This window comes from Felis catus, chromosome D1 (assembly GCF_018350175.1).
Source record: "Felis catus isolate Fca126 chromosome D1, F.catus_Fca126_mat1.0, whole genome shotgun sequence".
In the NCBI taxonomy this organism is placed as follows: domain Eukaryota; kingdom Metazoa; phylum Chordata; class Mammalia; order Carnivora; family Felidae; genus Felis; species Felis catus.
The window spans coordinates 22,659,378-22,687,203 of record NC_058377.1 but is presented as its reverse complement, the minus strand read 5'-3'; the positions used below and the strand labels follow the sequence as shown (position 1 = coordinate 22,687,203).

Here is a 27,826-nt window from a genome sequence, read left to right as displayed (position 1 = left end):
TCAGTTTGGGTTTGTCTGATGTTTGTCTCATGGTTAGACTAAGGTTATGTATGATAATGGGGCAGGAGAACCACAGAGCTGAAGTGCCATTCTCATCCCATAATATCAAACGTGTATGTTAGCCTTGGATGTATCGCCGTGGACGTTAACCTTGACCACGTGCCAGGCCAGGCCACTGTAAGTTGGATTTTTCCCCTTTCCACATGGTATTCTTTGAAAGTGAGTCACTAAGCATAGCCCATTACATCTTTCTTTTTTGACTTTTCTGTTAACGTATCTGTATTTTTCAGATATTATACAATAGTTGGGATTTACATGGTTCATTAGAGTATGGCTATTAAGGCAGTTTGCAAAAAAAGAAAAGAAAAGAAAAGAAAAGAAAAGAAAAGGCCTCTCACTGGTCCAGCCTCTCTCACCCTGACCCATCCATGGCTCTCGTTAGTACACTTGGACCCAACTAGATAAGCATAATGTAGATTGGAATACTTGAGTTGGGTTTTATTACTGTGGATGCTCATGGGGTTGTTCCTGATGCTTTCGAGTTTAGGGATAAGGATGTGTCCCACAATAGCTAATCCAACTAGCCATACCTTCTAACTCCTATCTCACCTCAATCTGAGGGGGAAAAAAAATCCATCAAAAATATTTACATTCGACATTCTGAAAATAAAAGTAGATATTGAAACGATATTCTTCTGAGTGCAAAAAAATCTCAGCTAAGTAAAAATCACACAAAATGAATTTGTTTTGATTAGTGTCTACAAGAGAAACAAAACGTTCCTCTTTGTTTTAATTTATGAATGAAAATTGTAAGTTTATGTTAAATACGGACTTGAACAAGATAATATTCTCCATTTTTGCATCATGGTTGGTAAGGGAAAGAGGATGAAGGCAGGAGATAAAGACAGAGGAAGTGTAATATAAAGGGAAAAAGAGAGGGCAAAAGAGTGGGAAAAATACATATAAAAGTGGTGATAGAAGTTTTAAAATATACTCTGAAAAGCTAATGAGATGGTGACAAATATTCCTATAATAATAGCAGCAGAGGCATTTTACACTAGAGAAGATAGAAATCTTTCTTTGCCTAAAAACATACGAGATTCACTGTTTTATAAAAGATATGATTCCAGGGCACCTGTGTGGCTCAGTGGGCAAACATCTGACTCTTGATTTCAGCTCAGGTCATGATCTCCAAGGTTCCTAGGTTCAAGCCCCCATCTCGGGCTCCCGGGCTGGCAGTGTGGGGCCTGCCTGGGATTCTCTCTCTCTCCCTGCCCTTCCCCTGCTCTCTCTCTCTCTCTCAAAATAAATAACCTTTAAAAAACTTTTTTTTAATTAAAAAAAAGTACTATTCCACTCTCTCAGTTGCTTCCAAGCTCCTTGGAAGAGTGGCTGATACCCCCTATGTCCTCCTGTCATGGTCCCTTCATTCCTCAACCCTCCGTAATGTGGCCTCTGTGCCACTTCTCCATTCAACCTGCTCTGCCAGTGACCTGCAAGTTGTCACAGAAAACAGATAGCACCGCCCCTCTGTCCTGGTTCCCCACCTGCCTCTGTGGCCTTCCCCCACTTTCTCTCCCATGGTCTCCCATGGCTGTGATTCACCCAGCCCCACCCCCACTCGCCTCCCTGGACAACCTCTGGGAGTCTCTGAACTTGAGCCATCAGTAGTTTGAGAGAATGTGCATAACACCTAAAGCTGGTGATCCCATCTGCCTCGGGCCTTGGCACCTTCGTGCACTTTGAGGCTTCTCTGTCAATCTGCCAGTTGGACACATTTTCCTGAGCTTTCCACGGACCCCTCCAACTCCTGATGTGCAAAATGGAGCCCATCACCTGTCTGGGCACCTGGCAGTCGCTCCTGAGTTGTGGGATTAGAAACCAGGCAGCGGGTCAGACAGAGAAGCACAGTGATTGTGCGGGAGGAGGAGATGCGAGGTGAGGAGAGCGGGTGATTCACAAGTGAAATGGCGCAAGGGTGAACCCACCCTGCCTGGTGTTGGGGTGCAGGACCAGTGGGCAGGAGAGGAGTGAAGAGAGAAACCGGGCAGAGACAGGAGGATGCTTTGCACTCCTCAGGAGCACGTGCGGAGGGAGAGAGGACCAGAGAGGCCAAGGATGGGGAAGGGGGAACGGACACCTATACCGACAAAGGCAGAACAGTTAGCGAGGCTTCCACTTCTGCGACCGCCCTTTATATTTATTGCAGAAATCTTGACCTTCACAGCAAAAGCTCGAAACCTTCAGGTTCCCGCGAATCAGCTTCCAGGACTTACAGTCATCGTAGCAGTCCAGTTGAGTGTGATTGTAGCCCCATCCATCTGGAAGAGGAGGACGTTCATACTCAGGGTCAGAGAGTGACAGCTGGGGCTCAGAGTAAGTGGACTTTCCCCAGCCAGGCAAGCCTGGCCCCCGGACACCCGCTTCACCTTCCTGGCTCAATACCATTACCTCTGATATTGAAATAGAATATATCCCTGGTCCTGCATCCTGGGCCTTGCTCCGCCGTGCAGTTGCCTTTGCCTGCCTTACATCTGCCCTTCTTAAAAACACTGCAGACCATGCATACTGTGGCTGGAGCTGTGGAGACACAGACACGAGCCCGGAGCTGAGTGGACCGACACCCAGGAGCTCAGGGACACAGCATGACACCAAATACTTCCACACGCAATTTGGAGCGGGAGATATTCCCGCTAGGTTGCTGCCGTTGGATAGTGAAGGAAATGGGGTCTTTGGCGTAGTGATCTGGAAAAGCTAGTAAGGCTAAACAGCTTTATGTATACTCTAGCAGTGAATTGTGTGACAGGTGGATTATTTAACACTAAAGCAGTTTAGAAAAAATAACCTTGAACAAAAATATAAGATGTTACCTGCCAGGTGATACAGGAGGCCCTAGGAAGTGAGACATAAGGACGAAAGGCATGGGTTCTAAAGCAGGTAAGTGAAATTTCCAACCTGGCAGCAAACAACAGTAAGAGATTATATCTTTCTTGAATTGTTGTTCCCTAGGAGCCTGGCCGAGCGCCCCCCACCTTGCTCCGGTACCAGCTCTGTACTCATATGCTCATAAAAATCTAAAAGAGGTTACTATGTAAAGGGTCTCCCCTTAGCTGTGGAGCCATGATGCAGAACAAAGCAGAAAACATGCATTCAGCCACTCTGGGCCGGGATCTCAGGGGAAATGGATGGGCATTAGGATTACAGTGGCTTGAAGATGAGGAGGCAGATTTTGGTCTCCCAAGATTTCCTAGCTGAGCACCAAAAATCATCCCAAGTACATACCTATCTAAGTGAAAAGAGTACTATGAAAATATTAGCTCTTCATAAGCCATCTAATGACCCCACTGGCTACGTCACTGCCCCTAAGCTGTGTCTTTATAGAAAGTCTTGAGCTACCATTGGCTCTTCCATCCCAGCCAGACCCAAACCCAGAAAGTGACGAGAGCCCTCGGCCCCAGTCAGCCCCAAGGGAGTGACTGCCCCACTCTGAGACCTTGGGAAGGGACCTGAGCTGTTTCCCTGGGAGGAGTCAGAGTAGGGACAGTGCACAGAGACCTTGAACCCTTCGTGGGCAGATCATCCCAGAACCTGACCCTTAACCTCGTTCTCTCCCAGCCAGGTCAGATCACCATGCCGGCACGGCTCCCCAGCCTACCTGCACATCCTCACCCCCTGCCCAGCCAGCCCAGGGCCTCACCCACGCCCTGGAAGAACACGAAAGGGGAGACCACCAGCAGCAGGAGCAGGAGCATGAACTTGCCCATCTAGTCTGGGGCGGTAGGAAGATGCACAGAGTGACCGGAGCAGGGGAGCAGTGTGCCCAGGAAGGGCTGGGACAGGCTGCTCTAGCGTGTGCTGAGAGAAGGGTGGAGAATCTGGGCTGAGCTGCTCCCAGGCTGTGGGCAGAAGCTTCCTTTTTCACCCCTGCCAGCGGGCGTTCCTCCACCGCCCATGCCCGGAAAACGTTCCCACACTCTAGCCCCATTGGATACTTCCAAGGGGCAAAGGATGGCCCACGTGCCCCTCCTGTTTCCTTGGGACTGCCTCCTGCTGAGTGGGCAACATCTCTTGGCCAGACCTGCTGGCCCCTCAACAGTCCCTGACCCTTCACTCTCTGGACATCCCACCGTGCCCGGTCCAAGACAGGGGCTTCTAATGTGGTCAGGGCTTTGCTAAAAGGCTCCTTTCCTCTAGTCCCATGTCCCCTGTGACCACCTCCCCACCAGTGCCATGGCCCAAGCCAGTCCTCAACCTGGCTGACACCCTGCTCCAGGTCTCAGGATGTGTCCATCATGGGTATGGGCCGTACCTTCTGCTTCCCTTCCCCTCCCTGTGTCTGTGCTCATCGTTAGGACTGGGGCCCTCTCAAAATTGAACCAGTGTTCACAGCTATAGGGATAGCCATCATAGCAAACATTTGCTCGTGCAAAACGGCAATGAAGAAGGAGTAGAAAAAGGGGAAACAGGTACAAACTTCCAGTGATAAAATAAATAAGTCATGGGGGTGTAACGTACAGCATGACTACAGTTAATAATACATTTGCATATTTGAAAGTTGCTAGGAAAGTAGATGTTAAAAATTCTCATCACACAGAGCCAAAGCATAACAGACTCTTAAAAACTGAGAACAAACTGAGGGTTGATGGGGGGTGGGAGGGTGGGGAGGGTGGGTGATGGGGCACCCACTGAGGCACCAATGGGTGCCACCCATTGAGGAGGGCACCTTTTGGGATGAGCACTGGCTGTTGTATGGAAACCAATTTGACAATAAACTTCATATATTGAAAAAAAATTCTCATCACACAAAGAGAAAACTTTTTGTAACTATGTAAGGCAATACATGTTGACTAGATTTATTATGGCGGCCATTTCACAGTAAATACAAATATCAAATCATTATGATGTACACCTGTTTCGGGCCAAACTCAGCCTATCAACCAATGTTGTAGTTAGTGCAGCCCTTATAACTGCAAAATGCCCTTCAGCAACAACCATCAGGGAACTTTGAAAATATAAAGGTTTACTACTTACAAGACCTGGAAACTACACAGCGTACCTGGGGCCACACAGTGAGATTGGGAGTAGGGAAGGTGAGCACAAACATGGGTTTGCTTTTGAGGTTGAGCATGGGGCTTAGAGTTTTGTGGGCTCAGTTTTTTGTTTGTTTTTTTTTAGTTAGTTAGTTTAGAGAGGGCATGCAGGGAAGGGTAGAGAGAGAAGGAGAGAGAATCCCAAGCAGGTTTCGTGCTGTCAGCGTGGATGGGCTCAATCTTTATTGGTAATTTAAAACATAAAAGCAGAAAGGGCACCTGGGTGGCTCAGTCGGTTAAGCATCTGACTTCAGCTCAGGTCATGATCTCATGGTCTGTGAGCTCAAGCCCACATCAGGCTCTATGTTGACAGCTCAGAGCCTGGAGCCTGCTTCGGATTCTGTCTCCCTCTCTCTCTGCCCCTCCCCTGCTTGCTCTCTCTCTCTCTCTCTCTCTCTAAAATAAAGAAACATTAAAAAAATTTAAACCATTTTAAACATAAAAACAGGAGATTGAAATGCAGGGAGAGAAAAAAACCAAGTGGCACAAATAGTCACTTATCAAAATCAACCAAGATCTCTGACACAAAGGAGTCTCAGTTGAGGCAGGAGGCCTGGCTCTTTACCTAGTGTGAGGCTGGCTATGTGTTTATTCCAGATGGCCTTCGTTGAAGGGGATGCCTCCTAGAAATGGACGCTTTGGCAATTAAAACTTAAGTCAGGCACTTAAAAAAAAAAAAAAAGCAAATATAATAATGGATGTCAATTACACCTCAATTTTTAAAATAATTTTAAAAGAAAACAGGGAAAACAAATTATAAACCATTTATCAGAGCTGCCAAAGAGCAACTTTGTTCTTCCATAGTATTATTTTACAGAAGATATGCTGTTCTGCACAAACTTGAAGAATGTATTAATGATGCCTAATGTGATATTGGAAAGGGACATGTTCTCACCAGGGGAATCGAGGCAAAGAGAGTGAGAAAAGAAAATAATGATCTGGTCAAATCTCCCTGTGGAAACGTATGCTCCTCGAACATCCTGATGATGCTCCCTAAGGAGAGGACAGTGGGGGACCCTTCACTACGGAATTCTCGTTGTGAGATGCACCTGTTCTATGTAGCTGGTGGGCAATAAACAAACCTTCTTTTAAAGATTTATGGGATGTGGCCCCCCTGGAAAATGTCCCTGGCGGCTATGTAATTACGGTAAAATAAAGTAGGGATGGTAAATGACTGAAAAGCCCCACTTGTATATCTGACACCGCCCAGGAATCTCAAGTTCAGTCTGCTCCAGCAAAGGCCACGATCACCTCACAGCACAATATACTGCCCTAGATTCCTGGCTGGACCTCCTTCATCTGCTCTCCCAATAAAGCTTCCTAAACACCATCCAGTAACGATTCGACATCAGGTGCACAGGGAGATAATGGGCATTTTACATGGTGGGATTATGCTGGATAGCACATGCACGTCTCTGAATGATATGCTATGGATGTTTTCTGGCTTTTCAGGAGAGGAGGCTTAGGAGGTCCATTAGAGATTGACAGCTTGATAGATGTCACATATTAAATTTATCCTGAGCCCATAAGGGCCTCCCTCCATACTCTTAAAGTTGGAAAAGAGCTAATAGTCCTAATTCATGACTTCAGTCCAAGCTTACTTATTAAATTATTTCTTTTATTCACAAAATGCCCCAGTCTAGAGAAAAAATCATGCCACCAGCCTACTTACAGGTCCTCAGGCAAAATCTCTCTCCTGATGCAGACTCTTCCTCCTTTGTAGCATCCAGACAGTGGGTGTCTGGAACCAACACACTTCCAGGCCCACGCCAGTCCCCATCAGACCTTCCAGTCATGTGTGTAGGGCCGACACCCAAGTATGGAGTACCCTGGCCATAACGCAGACTCAGAAATCTGACAGATCTGAGTTTGAAGCCTCATTCCAACACCCAGGGGCTGTGAAACCGTGGCAAGTTATTAACCTATAATCCCTCAATTTCCCCATCAGGAAACAGGAAATATGATAGCGCTCATGTCATTAGGTGACCGGTTTCATTCTTCATATTTACTTTCTGTGCAATTATTAACTAGAGAGACTGTGTAAGAAAAATTTAATTAAAAAATTGAGACTAGGAAATATCACAAGTTCATAGTTAGTGACAGCTCTCTCTGCCTGTGCGAGCAGAGAACTTCACCCCTCCGCACACACACACTGACAAACACATCCCTCCATACACACCCGTGCGCCCCTTCCCCCAACAGCACACAGAGACTGTGGCGGTCTTGCCGAGTCCCTGAACCACCATCTCCCACCACGTACCTCCCCTCTCGTTCCTGTTCCACGCTGGGAACCTGCTGCCACCGTCCAGACCAAACTGTAGCAGCAAGAAAAGGAATGTTACTTTATGAGGCAATGAACAGGCTGCCCCCACCACTGGCCCTTCATCGATTCCCAAATCACCATGGTGAACATGCATCTTCCTACAACGTGTCTCGTGGGTTTTGTACGGTTTCATCCATTACGCACAAAGTATGGTCTAGTGAAAGAGCTGCTTATTCTGGAACATTCATTATAAAACCCATATGTAGAAACTGCCTGGACCCAGCCCCTAAACCGCTCCTGTCTGGCTTGCCCCACCGACCCCCTAGCATCACCCACCATGGCCACCGCTTCCTTCTCCCCCACCAACACTGGCCACGAATGCACTCCAGCCATTCTTCAGCCGTCACTGCTGAGAAGCCAGGCCATTTCCAGTGCTGTGTGGGCTCGGGGCATGGAGGAATGGGGTAGGTGGTGGGGACGGATATACATCCGGGCCAGAAAGCACTGGGGAAATCAGACTTCGAGGCTTTGTGTCAGTTTCTCAGCTGACATCATTATTAAGTTTCTTTCTGATGTGTCAGGGGCAAGCAGGCAGATGATAAAGTACCCGTTACTCACACAGTGATCGGTGGATCGAAGAGCTAGCAGAAAGTTCATACGCTATGCAGTTACTCATAGTTCACACACTGTGATAATGGAATTCGAACTATGTCATCTAGGGACTGGTGTTATTTAACTAGAGAATGGTAACTGCAATTCAGAAACATTGGACGCAAGCAGAGCAAAGACTCCTGTGTGTGTTTTCTTCACGATTCCCTTTAGTTCATACCCGGTCTTCAGACCCGAACCTCCAACTACCTTCGCAAGGTGAGTCATCACCACCTGCACCCCAACAGCGCCCTACCCCCTAGGACTCTCGCTTCCTCTGCCCTGGTCACACTGCAGAGTGTCCTGGGCACCAGCACCCCACGGACCTGCCTCAGCCCATGGTGGGATGCAGTGAGACAGGAGAGATCACAGGGAACTCGGGGCTCTGAGTGTGTCCGCTTCCCAGCAGACATCATCAGGATATGGTTAAGCGCCATGTTGTAACCGCATTCTCAACAAACACCTTTTCTCTCATGACCTATTCAGAGACCATTCTCCCCAGGCTCCTTTACCTTCCAAAGAAACAAAAAACACTTTCGCCATCCGGGGCTTTACTTCCAGGCCATCTTGCAATAAGGAAATACAACAGAGCCCTGGAGGAGGGGGTTGAGGGTGGAGGAGCAATGAACTTCTCAAAAAACACTGACGTAGAAATGCTAATGCCACTGCCCACAGTTGGCCCCTGCCCCCACCAAGGACTAGTATAAATCTAGCCCCAGGAAAGCTGGTCCTTGGGGCGCCAGCCTGCTCAGGGGACTTCCTTTCGAGAATGATGGAAAAGCTGTTGGTGCAGAGTGTGGCTCTGCTCTGCTTCCTACGTGGTGAGTGCTGGTAGGCGGGGAGTCTTGGCATCTGGTGATCTGAACCAAGCCAGGAATGGCAGTCCAGGAAGGATTACACTGACCATCCCAGGAAGGGTTGCCTCTTGACGGCCATGTGCCACATTTTCAGTGTCTTTTCATAAAATACATTTTTAAAAAATAAAATTAAAGTACAACCAAAAAAAGACTATAATAGAGTGACCAAGTGTCCTTGGTCTGCATGTAGCTAGCTATTCATGATCCCAAATCTCCCATCTCCGGCAATGAAATTGTCCCAAATCACACCGCTGTATCTGTGTACCAATCCCAGAAAAGACTGTTTGCACAGCAGTGGTATAGAAACCCCCTTCCCTTAGTGGCAGAGACATTGCATGACTACAGAATATTGGACAGTCCGATACTGTGTGTTCATGAAGTCACCCTGCAGGGAAAGGAGGCCAAGGGTTCCAGCCAGAATTACTCTCAGAAGTTTCCTTTTAGACAAAGACCTACAGGTGTTTCCCTACCCCAAAGCCTGGGAATCCTGTGCCCCAAACCAGGATCTTTGGCCCACTGGGCAAGAGTGCCCTCACTGTCTCTGCCAGTTCCCTTGAGGTTGCCAGGATCAGACTCAAGGGAGCCAGGCTGTTTGACCAGACATGTTGGACACACTGTCCAGTGAGGGACCCACCCCAGTGCCCAGGAGCACAAAGACTGGGGTCCCTTGTCTAATCAGGGCTGAAACATCCAGTTCTTCTGGGTCTGACTCCCCTCTTCCACCACAACCATTCATCTACCCAATTGGCCTTGGGCCAGTCTGCTGATGCGGGACTTGCTAGGTTTCTACCTCTCAGGGGCTCCTCGAGCCTTGGCCAGACAGGAGCACTCGGGCTCCTCCTGCTTCCTTTTATGTCTCTTCCCATCTCTTTGTAGAGTTTTTCAGCCAGCTGCCTTCCCATAGCAATACGTTGCAATGGTATGTTGAGGGAGGTGTAGGTGGTGGTTACGATAAAAGTAGAGGAAATCATTGTTAATCCTTACTCTGCTATTGCTACCCCAATGCTGTCTTCACCTTCACAGCAAAACCTAATGAAAAGTTTCTTCATTCTCTCTACCGGCCCTCACCAACCTGTCATTCTCCTCTATGCTCAGCCTACCCCTATCAGTGGCCACCCTCTACTCCACTGAAACTGCTCTAGCCAAGCTCACCAATGATGCCATGTGGCCAAATCCAATGGTGACCTCTCTATCCACATGTCTGGACCCCTCAGTGGCATCTGCCCTTGTGGACCACTGCCTCCTTCTTGGAACCCGCTCGCCTCTTGGCTGCCGTGATGTCACATCAGCCTTCTGGGGAGATGAACATAAAGAGTCACAGGCCTTAGAGAGAAGTTCACATGTTTACAGAATTTCTCCTTCGCCAATCATTTCCAAATATTGATTCATCAACATCTCCCCCCATGAAAACTTCACCTCCTGAATTCCCATTTCCTTTCTGCCACCTTCTCTTAAAAGGTATTTAGCCTTCCTTAGAGATATCAGCAAGAGAGTGCAATGAAATCGCTGCGAGAGTTTCATGTAACATACTTAGAAAAGGGTCTGACATTTTCTCCCACCTCAGTCCTAAGATTTTTATTAGTTCAGTTTTTTTCTATTTAACTTTATTCCAGGCATAAAAAGGTAGGTCCTCTATTTTTCCTCCCTAACACCCCATCTATCGCAGTCTTATATGTGTTTTCCTCATATATTCCCCTCAGTCCAAACTCAGTCTTTCATATCTGAGCCCACAGTCACTGTCCCTAGACAGATGGTCACCACCTCCACTCCAGACTCCTAAGTGGTCTCACTTCCTCCACTCTTGCCCACAATCAAGTGTCCTGAACCCCAGCTTCCATGTCTCTGCCTCAGATGATGGTAGAAGAAACATTTAGATGGTCTAGTAGGACCAGATGATGCTGGGTCTTCAATGCCAAGCTGTGAATTTTCTAGACTACTTAAGAAAAGAGAAGGCTGGGGAAGTCATGAGCTAGACTAGATTTCTGGTTGCAATGTGCAGAGAAGGTTATGATGGACCCAAGCATCTGAGAGCTGGCAAGGACCTTAGAGGTCATCAGGCCCAACCTTCCCCACCGCCCCTCCAAGTTCCCTGACTGGGGACTTTCAGCCTCTCCTCCTACAGAATTCCCCAGGTTTCCAACTCTCCCCAATCCCTATCAGACCCCTGCCGGTGAGTTCAGGCTAGACCAGAGTGGAGCGGGTAGCTAAGGGCACAAGCTCTGTTATCACTGGGCCTGGGTCCAGATCCTGACTCCAGCTCTTACTGGTCTGAAACCCTGGCCAAGTTACTTAATCTCTCTGAGAGTATCTGTTGTCCCACATGGCAAATGAAGACAATAACAATTATCTGCAAGGATTTTGCCAGGATTAAATACAATGATGTCTTTTAAGTATTATTATGTGTTACCTGTAGTCTTATTGTCTTATCATTGTTAACTTTGTGTTCCTGCCATACAAGATCCAGATAAAACTGGGCCTGGGAAAGAGGTGAAGACTGAATGTGACCCTCCCCCAACCTTCTTCCTGTGTCCTTTTATTCTCTAGACAGCCCTGCACTTCCCAAGATAAGCAAACACCCACCCCCACAGCCACTCTTTTCCCCCTCACACATGCAGCCTTGCTAGGCCTCAGCCTAAGGGCAAGCCTGGTCCCAGTGTCCTGCTCCCCACCTCATACTCTTTCCTGTCCCCGACGTCCCACTCAGAGAAGCCATTTTTCCAGCCCAGGCCAAAGGGCAAGGCGGAGATGGAGACTGTGAATAGAGGGATAAATAGCTGGCCCAGGCCAGGGGGTCCTCATCAGTTCCCAGATTATGCCAGTAGAAATGGCGTCTCCTATAGTATCTAGTATCAGTCACAGCAGATCTGCATCAGCCAACCAAATGCACTCTAGTGAAGGAGCTCAAGCAGGGTGGGGCCACCCTCATCCACCATCCCCAGTAGAGCTCCCAAACTTTTCTTTCCGAGCTCCCTCCTCACAGAGCCACACCCGCCCCCCAACCACCATGACTTCCTCAGCCTGGCAACTTAGGGAGTGCTGGTCTGTTCCATACTCTTGCTCTGCCATAGTCAAGACCCTTTGTGCCATGTGCCAGGTATGGTTGGATGTGCCAGTGGTTGGGGAGGGCAAGGGGTTGGATAACTAGGAGCAGATGGGTCAGAAATGCTTCCTAAGGGAGAAACACAGAAGGCCCTGAAAAATCAGGCTTTGACTCTCTGATTTGGTCTCCCAGCTGACAAGAGCAGCCTCTTCTGCCTTATCTTGGGAAAAAGAAGCATTCCAAGAGACTTCCTCTCCAGCAGCTTTCCGTGGACCTTTCCTCAGATCTCCCTCCCCTGGGGTCACTGTCTGGTACAGATCGAATCCTGCTGCCCATGCCCCTTCACACTGTGAAACTCTCTGCAGCTGAAGTTATTTGGAGATGGGCCTTTGGGAGGTAATTATGTTTATATGAAGTCAAGAGACTAGAACCTTCATGATGGGATTAGCACCCTTAGAAGAGGAGACATCAGACAGACTGCAGGTTGTCTACTTGGATAAATTCAGGTCCCAAGGCCACAGACAAGCTGCTGGGACTGGTAGTAGCTGTGCTTTGTGTGCTGAGGAAGTGCTCAGTGCTGGAAGCAGGAGTGTGGATTCCTCTCCAGCCCCAGCCACCTCCACCAGGGAAGTTATCTGAAGGGATTTTGGAGGGTCTACTGGTCTGCTAGGGCCACCACAGCAAAATATCACAGACTGGGCGTGTTAAATCACAGACATTTGTTTCTCACAGTTCTGGAGGCTGGAAGTCCAAGATCAAAGTGTCAGCAGGGCTGGTTTCTGGTGACAGCCTCTTCTCCTGGCTTGTAGATGACAGAGTTCCTGCTCTGTCCTCACATGGGCTTTCCTCTTTGTGCACGAGAGAGAGAGAGAGAGAGAGAGAGAGAGAGAGAGAGGTCTGGTGTCTCTTCCTTTTAAAGGACACCAGTCCTATCAGATTAGAGTCCTAACCTTATCACCTCATTTAACCTAAATTACCTCCCTAAAGGCTCTATCTCCAAAATACAGTCACATTGGGCGTTAGGGCTTCAACACATGACTTTTGAGGAAACACAATTCATCCCATAATGGAGGGATTGCTGAAGTTTAGGGAGCAGGGGTGGTTTGGTTGCCTCAGTCCCCCCAGATGTTCACAATAAAGCCAAGGCCTAAAGTTGTACATGTGAAGTCATATGGTCTTTGGCCACCTACGAGAGAGTCACCATTCAAAAATCACATGCGGCTGGATATCCCTCTCTTTAGGGGGTACCTTTGTATGTAAAATACACAGATACCATATTTGAAAAAAGATGTGAAGGCTTTTACACCAAAATATTAATAATGAGTATCTCTGGGTGATGTAATTATGGGTGGTTTTTATTTTTCTCTTTGTGTCAAGAAAATCCGTTTCACAACAAAATGAAGGCCCCCTGTGGGTTCTGTCTCCATCATACCTGGCCCCTTCCTTGGCTGTCTTGTGTAGGGCCAGCTCCAACTTGATTCAGGTCGGTTCACACTTGGAAAAGTGGGCCCACTTGTAGCTGCCCTTTGTGTTTGTGATGATTAGATTCTTAGAGTAGTGTTAAATACAAAGGCTCAGTCTAAGCTACCACACCTACCTCCACAGCATCCTAACCTCTCCCTCATCCCTTTTACATTTCTAGGTCCTATTTTGAAGAAAGATGGGCACTCGAGCTTAACATTCTGAGGGACAAAACTGACGTCCTTATCCACTTTTTTCTAACAAATACTACTTTTTAAGCAACTTAAAAATCACATACATATTCAGTGATGAAAAGAAATGAGTTATCAAGCCATGAAAAGACGTGGAGAAAAGTTATGTGCATAGTATTCAGCGAAAGAAGCCAGTCTGAAAGGACTACATACTGTGTGATTCCAACTACATGACATTCTGGAAAAGGCAAAACCACAGAGGCAATACAAAGATCCATGGTTTGGGGGAAAAGGGGAGGGTGCTGAATAGGCAAAGCACAGAGGCTTTTTAGGGCAGTAAAGATATTCTGATGATATCATAATGATGGATAGATGTCATTATACATTTGTCCAAACCCATAGAATGTACAATCCCAAGAGTGAACGTAAGCTATAGACTTTGGGTGTTAATGATGTGTCAACGTAGGTTCATCAATTATAACAAATGCACCACTTTAGTGGGAGATGCTGATAACAGGGGAAGCTGGGGTGGAAGGGGTGGCAGGGAGAAAAGTGAACTCTCTGTGTCTCCCTGCCAATTTTGTTGCAAACCTGAAACTGTTCTATTTTTTTTTTAATTTTTTTTTCAACGTTTATTTATTTTTGGGACAGAGAGAGACAGAGCATGAACAGGGGAGGGGCAGAGAGAGAGGGAGACACAGAATCGGAAACAGGCTCCAGGCTCTGAGCCATCAGCCCAGAGCCTGACGCGGGGCTCAAACCCACGGACCGCGAGATCGTGACCTAGCTGAAGTCGGACGCTCAACCGACTGCGCCACCCAGGTGCCCCAAACCTGAAACTGTTCTAAAGAAATAAAGTCTTTTGAAAAAATCACATACAAAAATCTCAATTGACAGCTCATTAGGGTTTTTATAATTAAGGAAATAAAAAACTTCCATAGTTTTTGTACTCTACATAGGGAAGGTAAAATATATTTCCTAAGTTAAAACAAGTATTAATAATAGTCTTCATTTGCACATCATGGCCAGCTAAGGGGAAGAGAAAAACGGTGGGATCCAGAGAGAAAAAAGAAAAGGAAGAAAGAAAAAAAAGCGAAAACATAAACGAGAAAAAGATGCAAATAAAAGAAAAAAGCAAAGAAAACAAAACCCAAAACCAAAAGGATACGATGAAAGAAATAAAAAGATAAAGAGTTCCCTAGTTCTATTTTGCTTGAAAGAGTCTTTCTTTGTTCATCCACAAGCTAAAATCTTTCTCAGCCTGTAACACAATGAGCCCCAATTCTATATCCCTTCTAAGGACTATCCATTCTGTCAGTCCTTCCACAAGCTTTCTGAAGGAGTTGGCCCTACTCAAACTTTTTACTCCTTAATCCACTGGATTCCAGCGCCTACCATGGTCACCAGTGATCTCCAATCGCCAGATTCAACTTATTCTTGTCTGTCCCTATCTCACATCCATTCGAAGGGTTTTTTTCGCCTTCTCTGCTCCTTGGAGTTCTTGTCCGTTGGAATCTGTAAGACTACCCCTTCCTGGGGCTCCTCCCCGCTTCCTGACCATTATCTCTCACTCTGTCTCAGTCTTCTTCACATGTCCCATTAACTCGGACATATCCTGGCATTTTTTTCTCAGTGTATTTCTCCCACAGCTTTTCTCAGAGAATTCACCAAAAAATGAATCTCATTACTTCTCATAGTAATAGCCATCAGATGCTGTTGGGATGCATTTAACCATCTCCTGTACAGGTTGATGGTCCTGAGTCTTTTGTCCATGGTCCTGACACCTCTGTGGATCCTCAGATCTCTCTATTCAGCTTCTTGGTGCCATTACTGCCTGGGTTTTCCTCTGGCACATCATATTCATCAAGCCCTGTAGGGAACTCATCGTCCTCCCATGCAAACGGCATCTCCCCCCGACCCCCGTCCCCCCCCTCTAAATTCCCAGTCTAAGTGTCTCCAGTTACATCCAAACCAGAAATCTCAGAGTTTGGTCTGTCCACCCCCACCACCCCCATCCAATCTATCAGCAAGACTTTACCTGCTAAACATTTTGTGAATCTGCTATCACTTTTCCATATCTACTAAAACAGTTCTAATAGCTTGGCACACAAAGTAACTGATGGCCTTGCACCTACTTCCGCTCCGGACTCCTCTCCCACCCTTTCTTGCTCTTTACTTTATCCTCAAGTATTTCTTTTTTTTTTTTCTTTTTTTTTTCATGTTTATTCATTTTTTGAGAGAGATGGAACAGGAGCAGGGGAGGGACAGAGAGAGAAGGAGACACAGAATCCGAAACAGGCTCCAGACTGAGCTGTCTGCACAAAGCCCAACGTGGGGCTCGAATTCACAAACCCGTGAGATCATGACCTGAGCCAAAGTCAGACGCTTAACCTACTGAGCCACCCAGGCACCCCATATCCTCAAGTAATTCTGAACAGGTTGTGATTGCCCACCTTGCCCACCTCCTGGTCTTTGGCCTTTCAGTATCTTTTTTTTTTTTTTCTAGCATGTTTGCCCTCCAATCTTTCCTTCAGCTGGCTGTAAATAATCTTCAGACAATTCACTCAGTGATTGTCTCTTACAAACCTAGAACCCGTAGACTAGCCTGGGTGCTCCTGATCTGTGCTCCCATAGATAGCATCCCATGGTTACCTTTCTCCGGACAAAAGCTACAGTGTAATGAAATGGTTTGCGTCAGACTTCCTAACTGAAAGTAAGGAATGTGTCTTCTGGCTCTGAGAGTGTCCAGCACTCACAGGATACCTGGCAGTAAATATCCAGGAAGGGATGGAGGGAAATTGTGAGGTCTTCATTCAGCCCAGACACAGCGTGGACACCTCTTACAGATTGTCCTTTTGGGATTCTTACCCTTTGGAAATGTCTATTGAATGAAAAGCTGATCTTTACACCTCATCATCCAAACCATTCCTCTCCTTTGCAAGTATTAACCTAAAATGAAACACTAAAACAAGATTCAGACCTCTATGAGACAGCATCAGTGACGAAGGAAATAACATCCTGGCAAAGTCAAGGGATGAATCTGGAACCAGGTTTGGAGACCTTCCTGCTTCTCTTAAAGAAGAAATGAAACGTGCATGCTAGTAACTATAGTGGACTCTTCTGTGATTTTTCTTATATTTAATTTTTGGAGGGAGGATGGACAGTTAAAAGCCAGCAATCGAATTGATTTGTTGGCTATTTCCTACGTCCCTTGGTAATCCCAAAGAAAGCCCAGGTCAGGTGACTCCGGGCCCTTCACAAGCCCTTTGAATGGCACGAGGGCTCGAAATGTCAGTACACCACCAAGGAGATAAGCATGATTTCCCACAGTTAGGGTGAGTCGGTGTGCTTTATTCTGTGTTTTTTCTTTCTGCTCTTCTCACCGACCCAGCTATGCAAACAGCTCCTATCTCTTAGTTACAAGATCCCGTGTTCACAACTCCTTCAGATAAAAACGTGCTGGAAAAGTACGAAATATTAATTCATTTGGGCGAATAGCTCTATTTAACACTCTCTAATTTGTCTTTCCACATGCCTAGAAAACTATCTCACTTGCTAATCCAATGTGATCTCTCTGCCCATCCTCTAATCAAATTGTCCGTAACCGTCAAACCCAGTGTCTATTGAATAGCTGAGAGGTACCGATGAGCAATTTTCTTTTATTTCAGTCCATTCACCACTTTTTCATGCTCCCATTTATTGAGTATTTTTACAAGTCCGGTAATGTGTTAATCATTTCACATGCATTACAAGTAATTGCCCTGCCCCCAGAGCTCCCTTAAATCTTGAAATCTTTATTCACAGGGCACCTGAGTGTCTCAGTCAGTTAAGCTTCCAACTACAGCTCAGATCATGATCTTACAGTTCCTGAGTTCCAGCTTCACTTCGGGTTCTGTGCTGACAGAGCCTGGAGCCTGCTTCAGATTCTGTCTCTGTCTCTGTCTCTGTCTCTGTCCCTCCTCTGTTCATTCTGTCTCTCTCTCTCTCTCTCTCAAAAGAAAATAAACAATAAAAAAACCACATTATTTTCTTGGGGACGTTTAACTTAAAAATTGCAACACCCATTCCTTCCCCCAGAATTCTTTATCCTTTCCCCCAGATATTTTTTCCAAAATTGCCTTTTGTCATTAACTTATTTACCGTCTCTCTCTTCTGATTATGATATAACTTCCACGAAGGCAAGGTTTTTGTTTTGTTTTGGTGCCTGTTTTCTGCTTGAGCTTTTTGAGAGGTCATTTCTTTTTCATTTCTGAATCCCCGGCACCGAAAATAGCACCTGGGATGCAGTACTCAGTATTTGTGGAATCGGTGAAGACTAGCCATAGTCACAGGAAGTTCACAGAGGAGATAAGTGAAGGTCAGAGATAATAAATAATTTGCCAAACAGGCACTGGAGCCAGAGATAGACCCAGGTCTCTATGTCACTAGAGCCACTACATACAATTCCTCTGTTCCATGTGTCCCCTACAACCTCAAAAGTGTTTGTCTTTTCACTGCCTCTTTTTCCATTTCCATTTCTGTTCTTCGCCTTTCTACTTCCAGATTTCTCTTTACCTTTTCAGTTTTTTACCCCTCTGAATTCTGCTTCTCCTGATTTCTTCTGTTTGAACCAGACGAATGCCGAATTCGTCCCCATTAAATACAAATACAAAAGACTGATTTCTGGGATTCCTGGGTGGCTGAGTTGGCTAAACGTGCGACTCTTTTTTTTTTTTTTAAGTTTTTATTTATTATTTATTTTTTGAGAGATAGAGAGACAGAGTGTGAGCAGGGGAGGGGCAGAGAGAGAGAGAGGGAGACACAGAATCTGAAGCAGGCTCCAGGCTCCATGCTGTCAGCACAGAGCCCAACGTGGGGCTTGAACTCACGAGCTGTAAGATCATGACCCAAGCTGAAGTCAGAGGCATAACCCACTGAGTCACCTAGGCGCCCCCAGTGTGCAACTCTTGCTTTCGGTTCAGGTCATGATCTCACAGTTCGTGAGATCAAGCCCCACATCTGGCTCTGTGCTGACAGCAATGAGGGGCTTGCTTGGGATTCTCTCTCTCCCTCTTTCTCTGCCCCTCCCCCATCTCAAAATAAATAAATAATCTTTTTTTTTTTTTTTAAATACTGGTTTCTATGTAAGTTTTACAGGGGTTTTTAACAGAATAATAATCAGTTTACATTTGCCTAATGTCTCATTAAACAGCCATACCAACATTGATTTAACATCTCCCCTGCTGTCGGACATTTAGATTGTTTCCAAATTTTTGTTGATAAAAGGCACATGGGTGGTTCAGTGGTAGGATTCTCAGCTGCCAAATTTTTGTTGATAAAAGAAATGTTATAATAGACTTCTGCATATGTTTTTTTTTCTTTTCACCTACTTATTTTTTCTAGTTTTTTGGGGTTTTTTAAATTATTAATGTTTATTTAGTTTTGAGAGAGAAAGAAAAACAGTGTGAGTGGGGGAGGGGCAGAGAAAGGGGGAGACACAGAATCAAACTCCAGCCTCCGAGCTGTCAGCACAGAGCCCGACGTGGGGCTCGAACTCACAAAGCATGAGATGAAGTCAGACGCTCAACCCACTGAACCACCCAGGCACCTCTGTATTTATCTGTTTTAAACAGATGACAAAGGTCATACATGCACATGATTTAAAAATCATGCTGAGAGAGAGACGTCAATACCATGGGTGTGTAAGACCATCCTCCTTTTTATCCCAGTGATTAGAGATCTATTCTCAAGCAAGAGCACCTTTGTGGGCGTTGTGGGATCTACTACAATATGTCAAGGGCCCCAGGAGGAGTCTCATCCACCTGTGCATCTGGTAATAAGCAGACAGACCTCAATACAGGCTACAGAACCCCCGGAGCCAGTGAATCAGCACGGACTCCTTTTGCCATGGTCAGGGGGGAAAACCTGGAAAGTGCTGACCTGGGAAGATCAGCATGAGAGAATTCGCAGAGGTTCAGCCCTCCTTGGGGGAGGTTCTGGCACCTCACTACATTCAAAACACCTAACTGATTAAAATATGAGTTTGGTTGCAGCAGAGGCAACAGCGAGAAACTTGCCCAGTATCGTCCTTCCCCTCTCAAGGCGACACTGCACGGGGCTGATCTGACAGTGGAAACTTCCCATGGGGATAAGGGGGCCAGTGGGTGAATGCCTGGCTACCCCAGTTGTGCAGGACCCAGCCGAAGAAACCCGTGTCTCTTCACCAGCACCCAGAAGACTGAGGTGGGACCTCCATGACTGGGGGGTGGGAGGATATTGGGAAGGAATCAGATAGGAATTTCAAAAACCAATAAAGGGATTGCACTCAGTAGGAAGTCTGCTCACCATCCACAAGCTTCTGTGACTACTATACCTGGAGATCTCTTTATTGAGTCCGACGGCCCCGCCAATTCCCCCGGTGCTAAACCCACACCTCCCTCCACTCTGCTGCCAGTGCCTTGTACCCACTCCTGTGCACTCCAGGAGATGGGGAGACCGCTTAGAAAACAGGCTTTGGTCGAAGGGTAAAGAAGAAACCGCAAACGGGAGCTATAGCACCACCTTGTGGAACCCAAAAGAGAAGTTTCCAGCAGCCAACCTGATGAGTTGTAAGAACCAGAGAAGACACAAAAGCTTAGGAATTCTGCACAAGAGAGAGCAAGAAGGGTGGGCAAGTACCAAAACAAAGACAGAAAAATCCATATAATAACAGCATCATGCAGGACACAGCATCTGAAGGTCACTAACAAAGATTTAAGGCGATGTCTGCTGCTTCAAATATGAAAGTAACAATACAGAACTACCAGGAACAGGAAAAACCAAGGAAATGTGCCATCACAAAATTAAATAATAATTCTCCAGTAACCGAACTCAAACGCATGAAATTTTGTGATCTGATAAAATAGTTCAAAATTGTTGTTTTGAAAAAACCCAAGTTTAAAACTCAGAAAGACAATTCAGTGAAATGTCAAAAAATACTTGACCAAAAGATTTTTTTTTTTTTTTTACCAAAGAGATAGAAATCATTAAAAAAAAAAATCAAACATCCTGGAACCAAAGAATACATGCATAAAATAAGACAGGTCACAGAGAGCACTTGCAGTGAGTGGAGCAAACAGAAAACAGAAGTTAAAGAGTAAGAATTTTGAAATAACCCAATTAGAGGCAAACAAAGAAAAAAAGAATAAGGGACACCTGGGTGGCTCAGTCGGTTGGGTGACTGACGCTTGATTTTGGCTCAGGTCCTGATCCCAGGGTCTTGAGATCGAGCCTCACGTAGGGTCTGTGATGAGTGTGGAGTCTGCTTGGGATTCTCCCTCCCTTTGCTCCCTCTCCTGCTCACGCGTGCTCTCTCTCCCTCTCTAAAATAAAAAAATAAAAATAAATAAATAAAGCAAAATTATTTCTGCCAATATGGAAAGCAGTATGGAGGTCCTCCAAAAAATTAAAAATAGAACTACCATATGATCCAGCAATCCCACTTCTGGATATATATCCAAAGGAAATGAAAATAGGAGCACAAAGAGAAATCCGTACTCCTGTGTTCACTGCAGCACTATTCACAATAGCCAAGATATGGAAACAAGAATCATTCAACAGATTAAAAATGGAAAACACAAGGGAATAGTATACAGCCAAATGAAAGAGAGTAACCCTGCCATTTGCAACAACATAGATTTTGGGGGCATCAATATTTCAAGTTTTTTGTGTACCCTTCAAAAAGTATTCTGTGTATTTACTAACAGATAGGCTTACATATTCCACTTTTTTAGACAAATGGTATGGCTATAGACTGAATGGTGCTCCCCCCCACAAAGTTCATACATTGAAACCCTAATTCCTAATACTTCAGCATGTATTTGGTGATACAGCCGTGAAAGAGGTGATTAAGTTAGAAGTAAGACCTAATCCACACTGACGGGTGTCCTTATAAAGAGAGGAAATTTGGACGCAAGGAGACTCCGGGAGTACCCATACAGAGTAAAGACCGTGTGAGGACACAGCGAAAGGACGACCATCCACAAGTCAAGGAGAGAGGCCTCAGAAGACACCAGACTCACCGCCACCTTGATTTGGGACTTCTAGTCTCCAGATCTGTGAAAAAAAATTCCTGTGGTTTAGGCCACCCAGTTTGTGGCATTTGGTTCCAGCAGACCAATACAGATTTTGGTAACTGAGGGTCCAGTGCTATTGTGACAAATATCTCAAAGTGTGGAAGCAGCTTTTGAACCAAGCAATGGGTGGTGGCTGGAGGAGTTCTGAGGTGCGTGTTAGAAGTTTAGATTGTCTTGGGGCACCAGGGTGGCTCAGTCGGTTGAGCGTCTGACTTCAGCTCAGGTCATGATCTCACGGTTTGTGAGTTCGAGCCCCACGTCGGGCTCTGTACTGACAGCTCAGAGCCTGGAGCCTCCTTTGGGTTCTGTGTCTCTCTCTCTCTCTGCTCCTCCCCTGCTCGTTCTCTGTCTCTGTCTCTCCTTCAAAAATAAACATTTAAAAAAAAAGAAGTTTAGATTGTCTTGAAAAGACCATTGGTAGAAATATGGATGTTGAAGGTGATTCCGAGGAAGCCTCAGATGGAAACGAGGAACGTGTTATTGGAAACTGGAGGAAAGGTAATCCTTACTATAAAATGGCAAAGAATTTGACTGACTTGTGTTTTAGTGTTTTGAGCGATGGCCCTGGATTTTAGCTGAACAGATTTCTAAGCAAAGTGTTAAAGGCATGGCCTGATTTCTCCTTGGTGCTAAGAGTAAAATGTGAGAGGGGGAGATAGACACCCTTTTGTCTGTATCCTCCTCTTCACGTTAGCCAGGATTCAGCTTCACACCAGACCAATATCTCCAGAGCATGGGCCCGATCAATACCAGATTACCATTTAGAACCGAAAGATAGAGCCAGCTAGCTACTCATCTCCGTAGGTATATCACTTTGTCTTACCCACTCATTCAAAATCTACCTTGTCATTTCTGCGAATCACCTCAGTCTTAAATACCTGCGGCTGTACATGGGTTTGCCATCAACCTCCATCCAATGTTTTCAAAAATTGAGTAAGAAGATCAAGCCTCGCCCTAATATCTGGATCTTTTTTTATTTTTAGCATCTCGGGATGCTATTCTTTTTTTCTTTTTTTTAAGTTTATTTATTTATTTTGAGAGAGAGAGAGAGAGAGAGAGAGAGAGAGAGAGAGAGAGGATCCCAAGCACAGACCCTGACATGGGGCTCAATCTCATTAAGTATGAGATCATGACCTGAGCCAAAATCAAGAGTCAGACACTTAACTGACCGAGCCATCCAGGTGCCCCCCTAATATCTGGATCTATTTTGTGCAGCGCTCCACTGGTTAAACTCAGGGAGCCTTCCCCTCATCTGCCACCACTAGGAAAGGTGCTTGCTCCACACGTTCTCACTAGACCTCAGTGAAGGGAGAGGTTAGACGTGGGCCAATGAACAGATGAGGATCCTCCTGTGTGCTTGGCTTGAGCCATCAAATAACAGAAACCCGTTTCTGTCACTGACTCTCAGGCTGCTTCTAAACCCCCTACTTCCTCTTCCTCCTCATACTAAGCACATTTTACCTGCTGGTGTTTCTCTCCGTCCTAAATACCAGGGTTTTCAGTGTGATTTTTAGGAAAGGAAGAATCTGGAATGGGTACAAAGCAATTGATTGAAGGGCTGAGCTGAGTTGGATTTCTCCCAAAAAGAGAAACGAGTGTGGAAGACAATGTGTAGTGTCATGAACTCTGGGTCTGGAGTTCTCTCTTGTCCAGCAAAAGAGCAGGACGCCGGATTAAAAATCGAGAGAGGACGGCAATCAAAAAGAATGAAATCTTGCCATTTGCAACTACGTGGATGGAACTAAAGGGTATCATGCTAAGCGAAATTAGTCAGAGAAAAACAAATATCATATGACTTCACTCATATGAGGACTTTAAGATACAAAACAGATGAACATATGGGAAGGGAAGCAAGAATAGTATAAAAGCAAGGAGGGGACAAATCATAAGAGACTCTTAAATATGGAGAACAAACTGAGAGTTACTGGAGGGGTTCTGGGAAGGGGAATGGGCTAAATGGGTCAGGGGTATTAAGGAATCTACTCCTGAAATCATTGTTGCACTATATGCTAACTTGGATGTGAATTTAAAAATTAATTTTTTTTTAAAAAAGAAAGAAAAGAAAAGCTACAGGGGCACCTAGCTGGTTCAGTTGGTAGAGTATGCAACTCTTGGTCTCAGGGTTGTAAGTTCAAGCCCGATGTTGGGTATACAGATTACTTAAAAATAAAAATCTTGAAGAGAAAAAGAAAAACTACAGTGATGGGCAGTGAGTAGTATATAAAATTGTTGAATCATTATTTTGTACACCTGAAACTAATTTAAAACTGTATGTTAATTATACTTGAATCTTTAAAAATTAATTAATTAATTTAAGAAAATTTTTTAAATAACAAAAAAATGCAAGAGAGATTAATGTCCGGGAGGAGGTAAGAGCCCCGAGTAAGGGTCCTTGCTCTGTTTTTATTAGGATCAGAAGGCTTACAAGCGTCATGGGTGATGGGCATGCACAGAGACAATGAAACCGTGAACATTAATTCATGGGCATGGGGAAAAGGGGGTTTTGGAGATATGCGGTGTTAGGGATTTGGGTCAATACAAAACAAGATTCTGGTGCTGCCTGGAAGGTTGTTAACAGCAAACAACAGTCCCCACCTCTGTTTACCTAAACTGGCCTAGGGGACAAGAAGGAACATGCTGCCTCAGGGTCAACAAGGCATCTTTCTTTTGCTAATTAGCTACCTTCTGGGCAACATCATCCCTGCCCAGCCCCCTCAGCAGTTTATAGCCCTATTTATACCTGTTTACCTAATTTGGACCGAATTTGGTGCTTCCTTCCTGTGAAACAGCTTTCTGCTGTTGTCCTATACTTTTGTCCTATACTGGGGTCCTTTGCCCTGTTTACCTAATCTTATTTACCTAATCTTGTTTACCCAAACCTGGGTGTGTTCATCCTATGGCTTTCTAATTCTTTATGCCTTATTAACCCACCCCAGTGCAAGGCTCAGGGAATTCCTACCCTTATTCCCCACAATGTGGCAAAGTAGCTACTTTTCCTAGGCTCTAGAGATATTAAGGACACTGTGACATACTAGAAAGTTCTTGAACTCAGGCTCAGTACCACGTTGCCACATCTTGGATCTCAGGAAGGATATTTAACCTTCTCTGGCCGTCAACTCTTTTGTGCCTCAGAGGTGGGGGGATTGGCCATGATCAAGCATGTAAAGAGCCTGCCACTGTGCCCAGCAGTTGGTGTGTGTGAGTAGTTAGTAATAAGTATTAGTACCCTCACTCACCCTGTGCTTTGAGAATTCAGGGCTCAGCAGACACGCTCCCTGACCACCTTCAGCCCTGCCAGACCCCTGTCCTGCCTATGAGCACAACCAGCACCTATGGCGTGCTGTCCAGGTCTCCAAAGCTTTTGTTCTCTTTATGTGTCTAGATGTATTAGCATGTCCCTCGAGGATAAGAATCTGCGCCCAAAAGATCTACCCAGACTCGGAAGGCTAAGGGCTCAATAGCACTTGGTTAGGGTTGTTGTAGCCATAGAAAGAACCATCCCTGGGCTCCCGGTGAGCCCCCTCCCCACCTGTACAAACCCCACCCAGCGGCTTGACAGCAACAGCACGAAGAAAAAAATAGGTAAATTGGACTTCATCAAAATTAAAGACTCTTTGCTCTCAAGGACACTCTCAAGAAGGTGTAAGCCAACGATGAGAGAAAATGTTTGCTAATTATACCTGAGAAGAACCTAGTATCCAGAGTGTGTATACATATACATATATATACTATAAACTATTTTCGTTACTTACTGTAATAAACACGTAAAGAATACTTACTTCTGAACAATAAAAAAAAAACCACTTCAAAATCAGGCAAAACATTTCTGAACGGGCGCTTCTCCAAAGAAGACACATAAATGCATAAAAGCCCAAATAAAAGATGCTGAGCAACGTGAGTCATCGGGGATTCGAGTCAATAACACAACGAGATGGCAAGTTTACACGTGCCACAGGGATTAAAATAAACAGATGGGCAATAACATATGTTGGTGAGAAGACAGAGAAATTGGAACCCTCGTTCATGGTTGGTGGGAACATAAAATGGTGCAGCCACAAGTTCAACAATGAATTAACACGTGACTGAGCACTTCAGCTCCCAGGCACATACCTGAGAGAGCTGACAACAAGCCTGTGCAAACTCCCGCACACAGGTGTTGATGGCAGCACAATGCATAAAAGCCAAAGAGTAGGAAAAAACAAGATGGCTGTCAACCGAGGCATGACTAAGCAGAGTGTGCATATCCCTACAGTGGGTACTAATCGGCAGTGCGAGGAAATGAGGTCCTGATACACGCGACCACACGTACGAACCTTGGAAAGAGCTTGCTAAATGAAAGAGGCCAGATTCAAGGCGACAACATTGCCTGATGTCATTTACTGAAATGTCCAGAGGAGGCAGATCCACAGAAAAGGAAAGTGGATTAGTGGCGGCCAAGGCCTGGGTGTAGGTGGTCAAGGGCAGTGGCAGCTAATGGACACAGAATGTCTGGGGTGATGCAAATGTCCTGGGTTAGGTAGTGGCAGTGGTTGCCCGGCTGAGAGAGCACACAGGAACCCATGGATCTGTACACAGTGAAAGAGTGAAACATATGGTGCATTAATAATATCCCAATGAAAAAGGAAGGAAGGGAGGGCGGAAGGAACTAAGGAAAGAAGGAAAGGAGGAAATAAAGACAGAGAAAGATGGGAGAAGCGGGGGAGAAAAGGAAGCCCAGGGTTGAAGTCCCATCAGAGGTAGGAGAGGAGGAGATCAGGCTGAGGGAAAGAAAGGGCATCATGAATGCAGGACCTGGACGGGCTCAGGAGGGCCTGTTGCCCTGTTTCCCGGCGAGTCAGGGGAGACCCTGTGCTGTCCGAACCAGGCGGTCCCGCTGTCTGTGCTCCTGACCGTCTTCAAAACCAGAGCCTCTGCCCCCAGCTCTCTTCCACCCGGAGAACAGTGATGTCACTGACACTGAGGAGCACGGGTCACAAGGCAGAGAGCAGTTTAATGGTTCACTTCCCTGCTCAGAGACGGAGAAGACATCACCAGGTCGGAACAGGGATGCGTGCTGGTCAAGGTGCAGCACGTCCACGCCCAGCAGGACTCCTCCCAGCAGATCGTGGCATAGGAGAGGGTTGTGTGTCTGCTTTGCCAGCAGTCTTGTGCGTTCAAAACACCAACTCCCTGTCCCGAGTCACACTGCTTGTCAGAGACATTGCTTGTCACCTCCATTAACCCCTGGAGGGTGCCAACGCGGGGCCCCCAGCACTGCCCTGCTTCCAGGTGGTTGGCAAACACCTGCACCTGCCCTACCAAGGTGATGTCACAGAGAGGACTGAGCCAGCTGGCCCCTTCCCTCCCCTTCCAGAAACATTCGCAAATTCAGAAACCGATACTGAATGGACTTCGGCACTAAACAGACCATGAACAATCATGTGACCAGTGTGCAGTGAAAATAAGATCCCTGCTGGCTCGGCACCGGGAGCCAGGTGGACCCGCGGCTTGCTCCCCACTTTCCCTTTCCCCGGGGAGGGCCCAGTTCTCACCGCCTCGGGGGCTCTCAAAGGATTGTAAGTTCCTTGCCCTTCACCTTATTACCCAGCAAGCACATGGAGCTCCCGGCCCCTTCTCAGGCCTGGCTCTCAATCTCCTGCTGAAAGATGCATGAGGGAAGCAGGATGGGGGCACCATTAGGGACTGGGGTTCTGGAGGGTTCCGGAGGGAAAGTGCCCGGGTCTAATCCCGGGGCTGCCATGCATTAGCTGTGTGACCTTGGGCAAATTCCACAACCTCTCTGCCTCCAGGGTACCACGGGCATGAAACCCCCCACCCCCACCCCCGTGCGTCCTTAGGGAGTTCATATGAAACAGTGGCTGCCACCCGAGGTGCTCCTCACCAGTCACGGCCACCAGGTGGTGATGTCATGGGGACTGTTTTTACCACTCCCCATGCTGATGCCAACTCTTGAGCTTAGCAAGTCTAAACAAGCAGAGATATAAATAAGTAAAGTGCAATGAGACAAAAATCTTTCAAATGATTTCTGCTTCTTCAAAACACAACAAACAAAAACAGAGTGAGGTGAGACAACACAGAAGATGGCTGTTGGGCCACCACTCTCCTGATTGTGGCTGCCCGACTCACACCTGTCATCCAGAGGCCTGTCCTGGGGTCTCACCTAGGGAGCCCTCAGGAGGTGTC

At 46.2% G+C, this 27,826-nt stretch overlaps 1 protein-coding gene across 2 annotated transcripts; it reads right to left on the bottom strand.

Moving 5' to 3' along the window:
- Nucleotides 1-397: 397 nt before the first annotated feature.
- Nucleotides 398-27,000, bottom strand: LOC123380390 (acrosomal protein SP-10-like). 2 transcript variants are annotated; one of them, XM_045038503.1, is made up of 4 exons: nt 10,011-12,303; nt 7,351-7,405; nt 2,452-2,580; nt 398-2,321 (listed from the first exon to the last, which is right to left on the bottom strand). In XM_045038503.1, exons 1-4 carry the CDS (start codon nt 10,020-10,022, stop codon nt 2,164-2,166), a joined length of 354 nt encoding a protein of 117 aa, XP_044894438.1. In that variant the 5' UTR covers nt 10,023-12,303; the 3' UTR covers nt 398-2,163. The 2 variants fall into 2 exon arrangements, 1 of the variants encoding a protein (XP_044894438.1); XR_006586085.1 differs by lacking the exon at nt 10,011-12,303 and adding an exon at nt 26,435-27,000.
- Nucleotides 27,001-27,826: the final 826 nt, after the last annotated feature.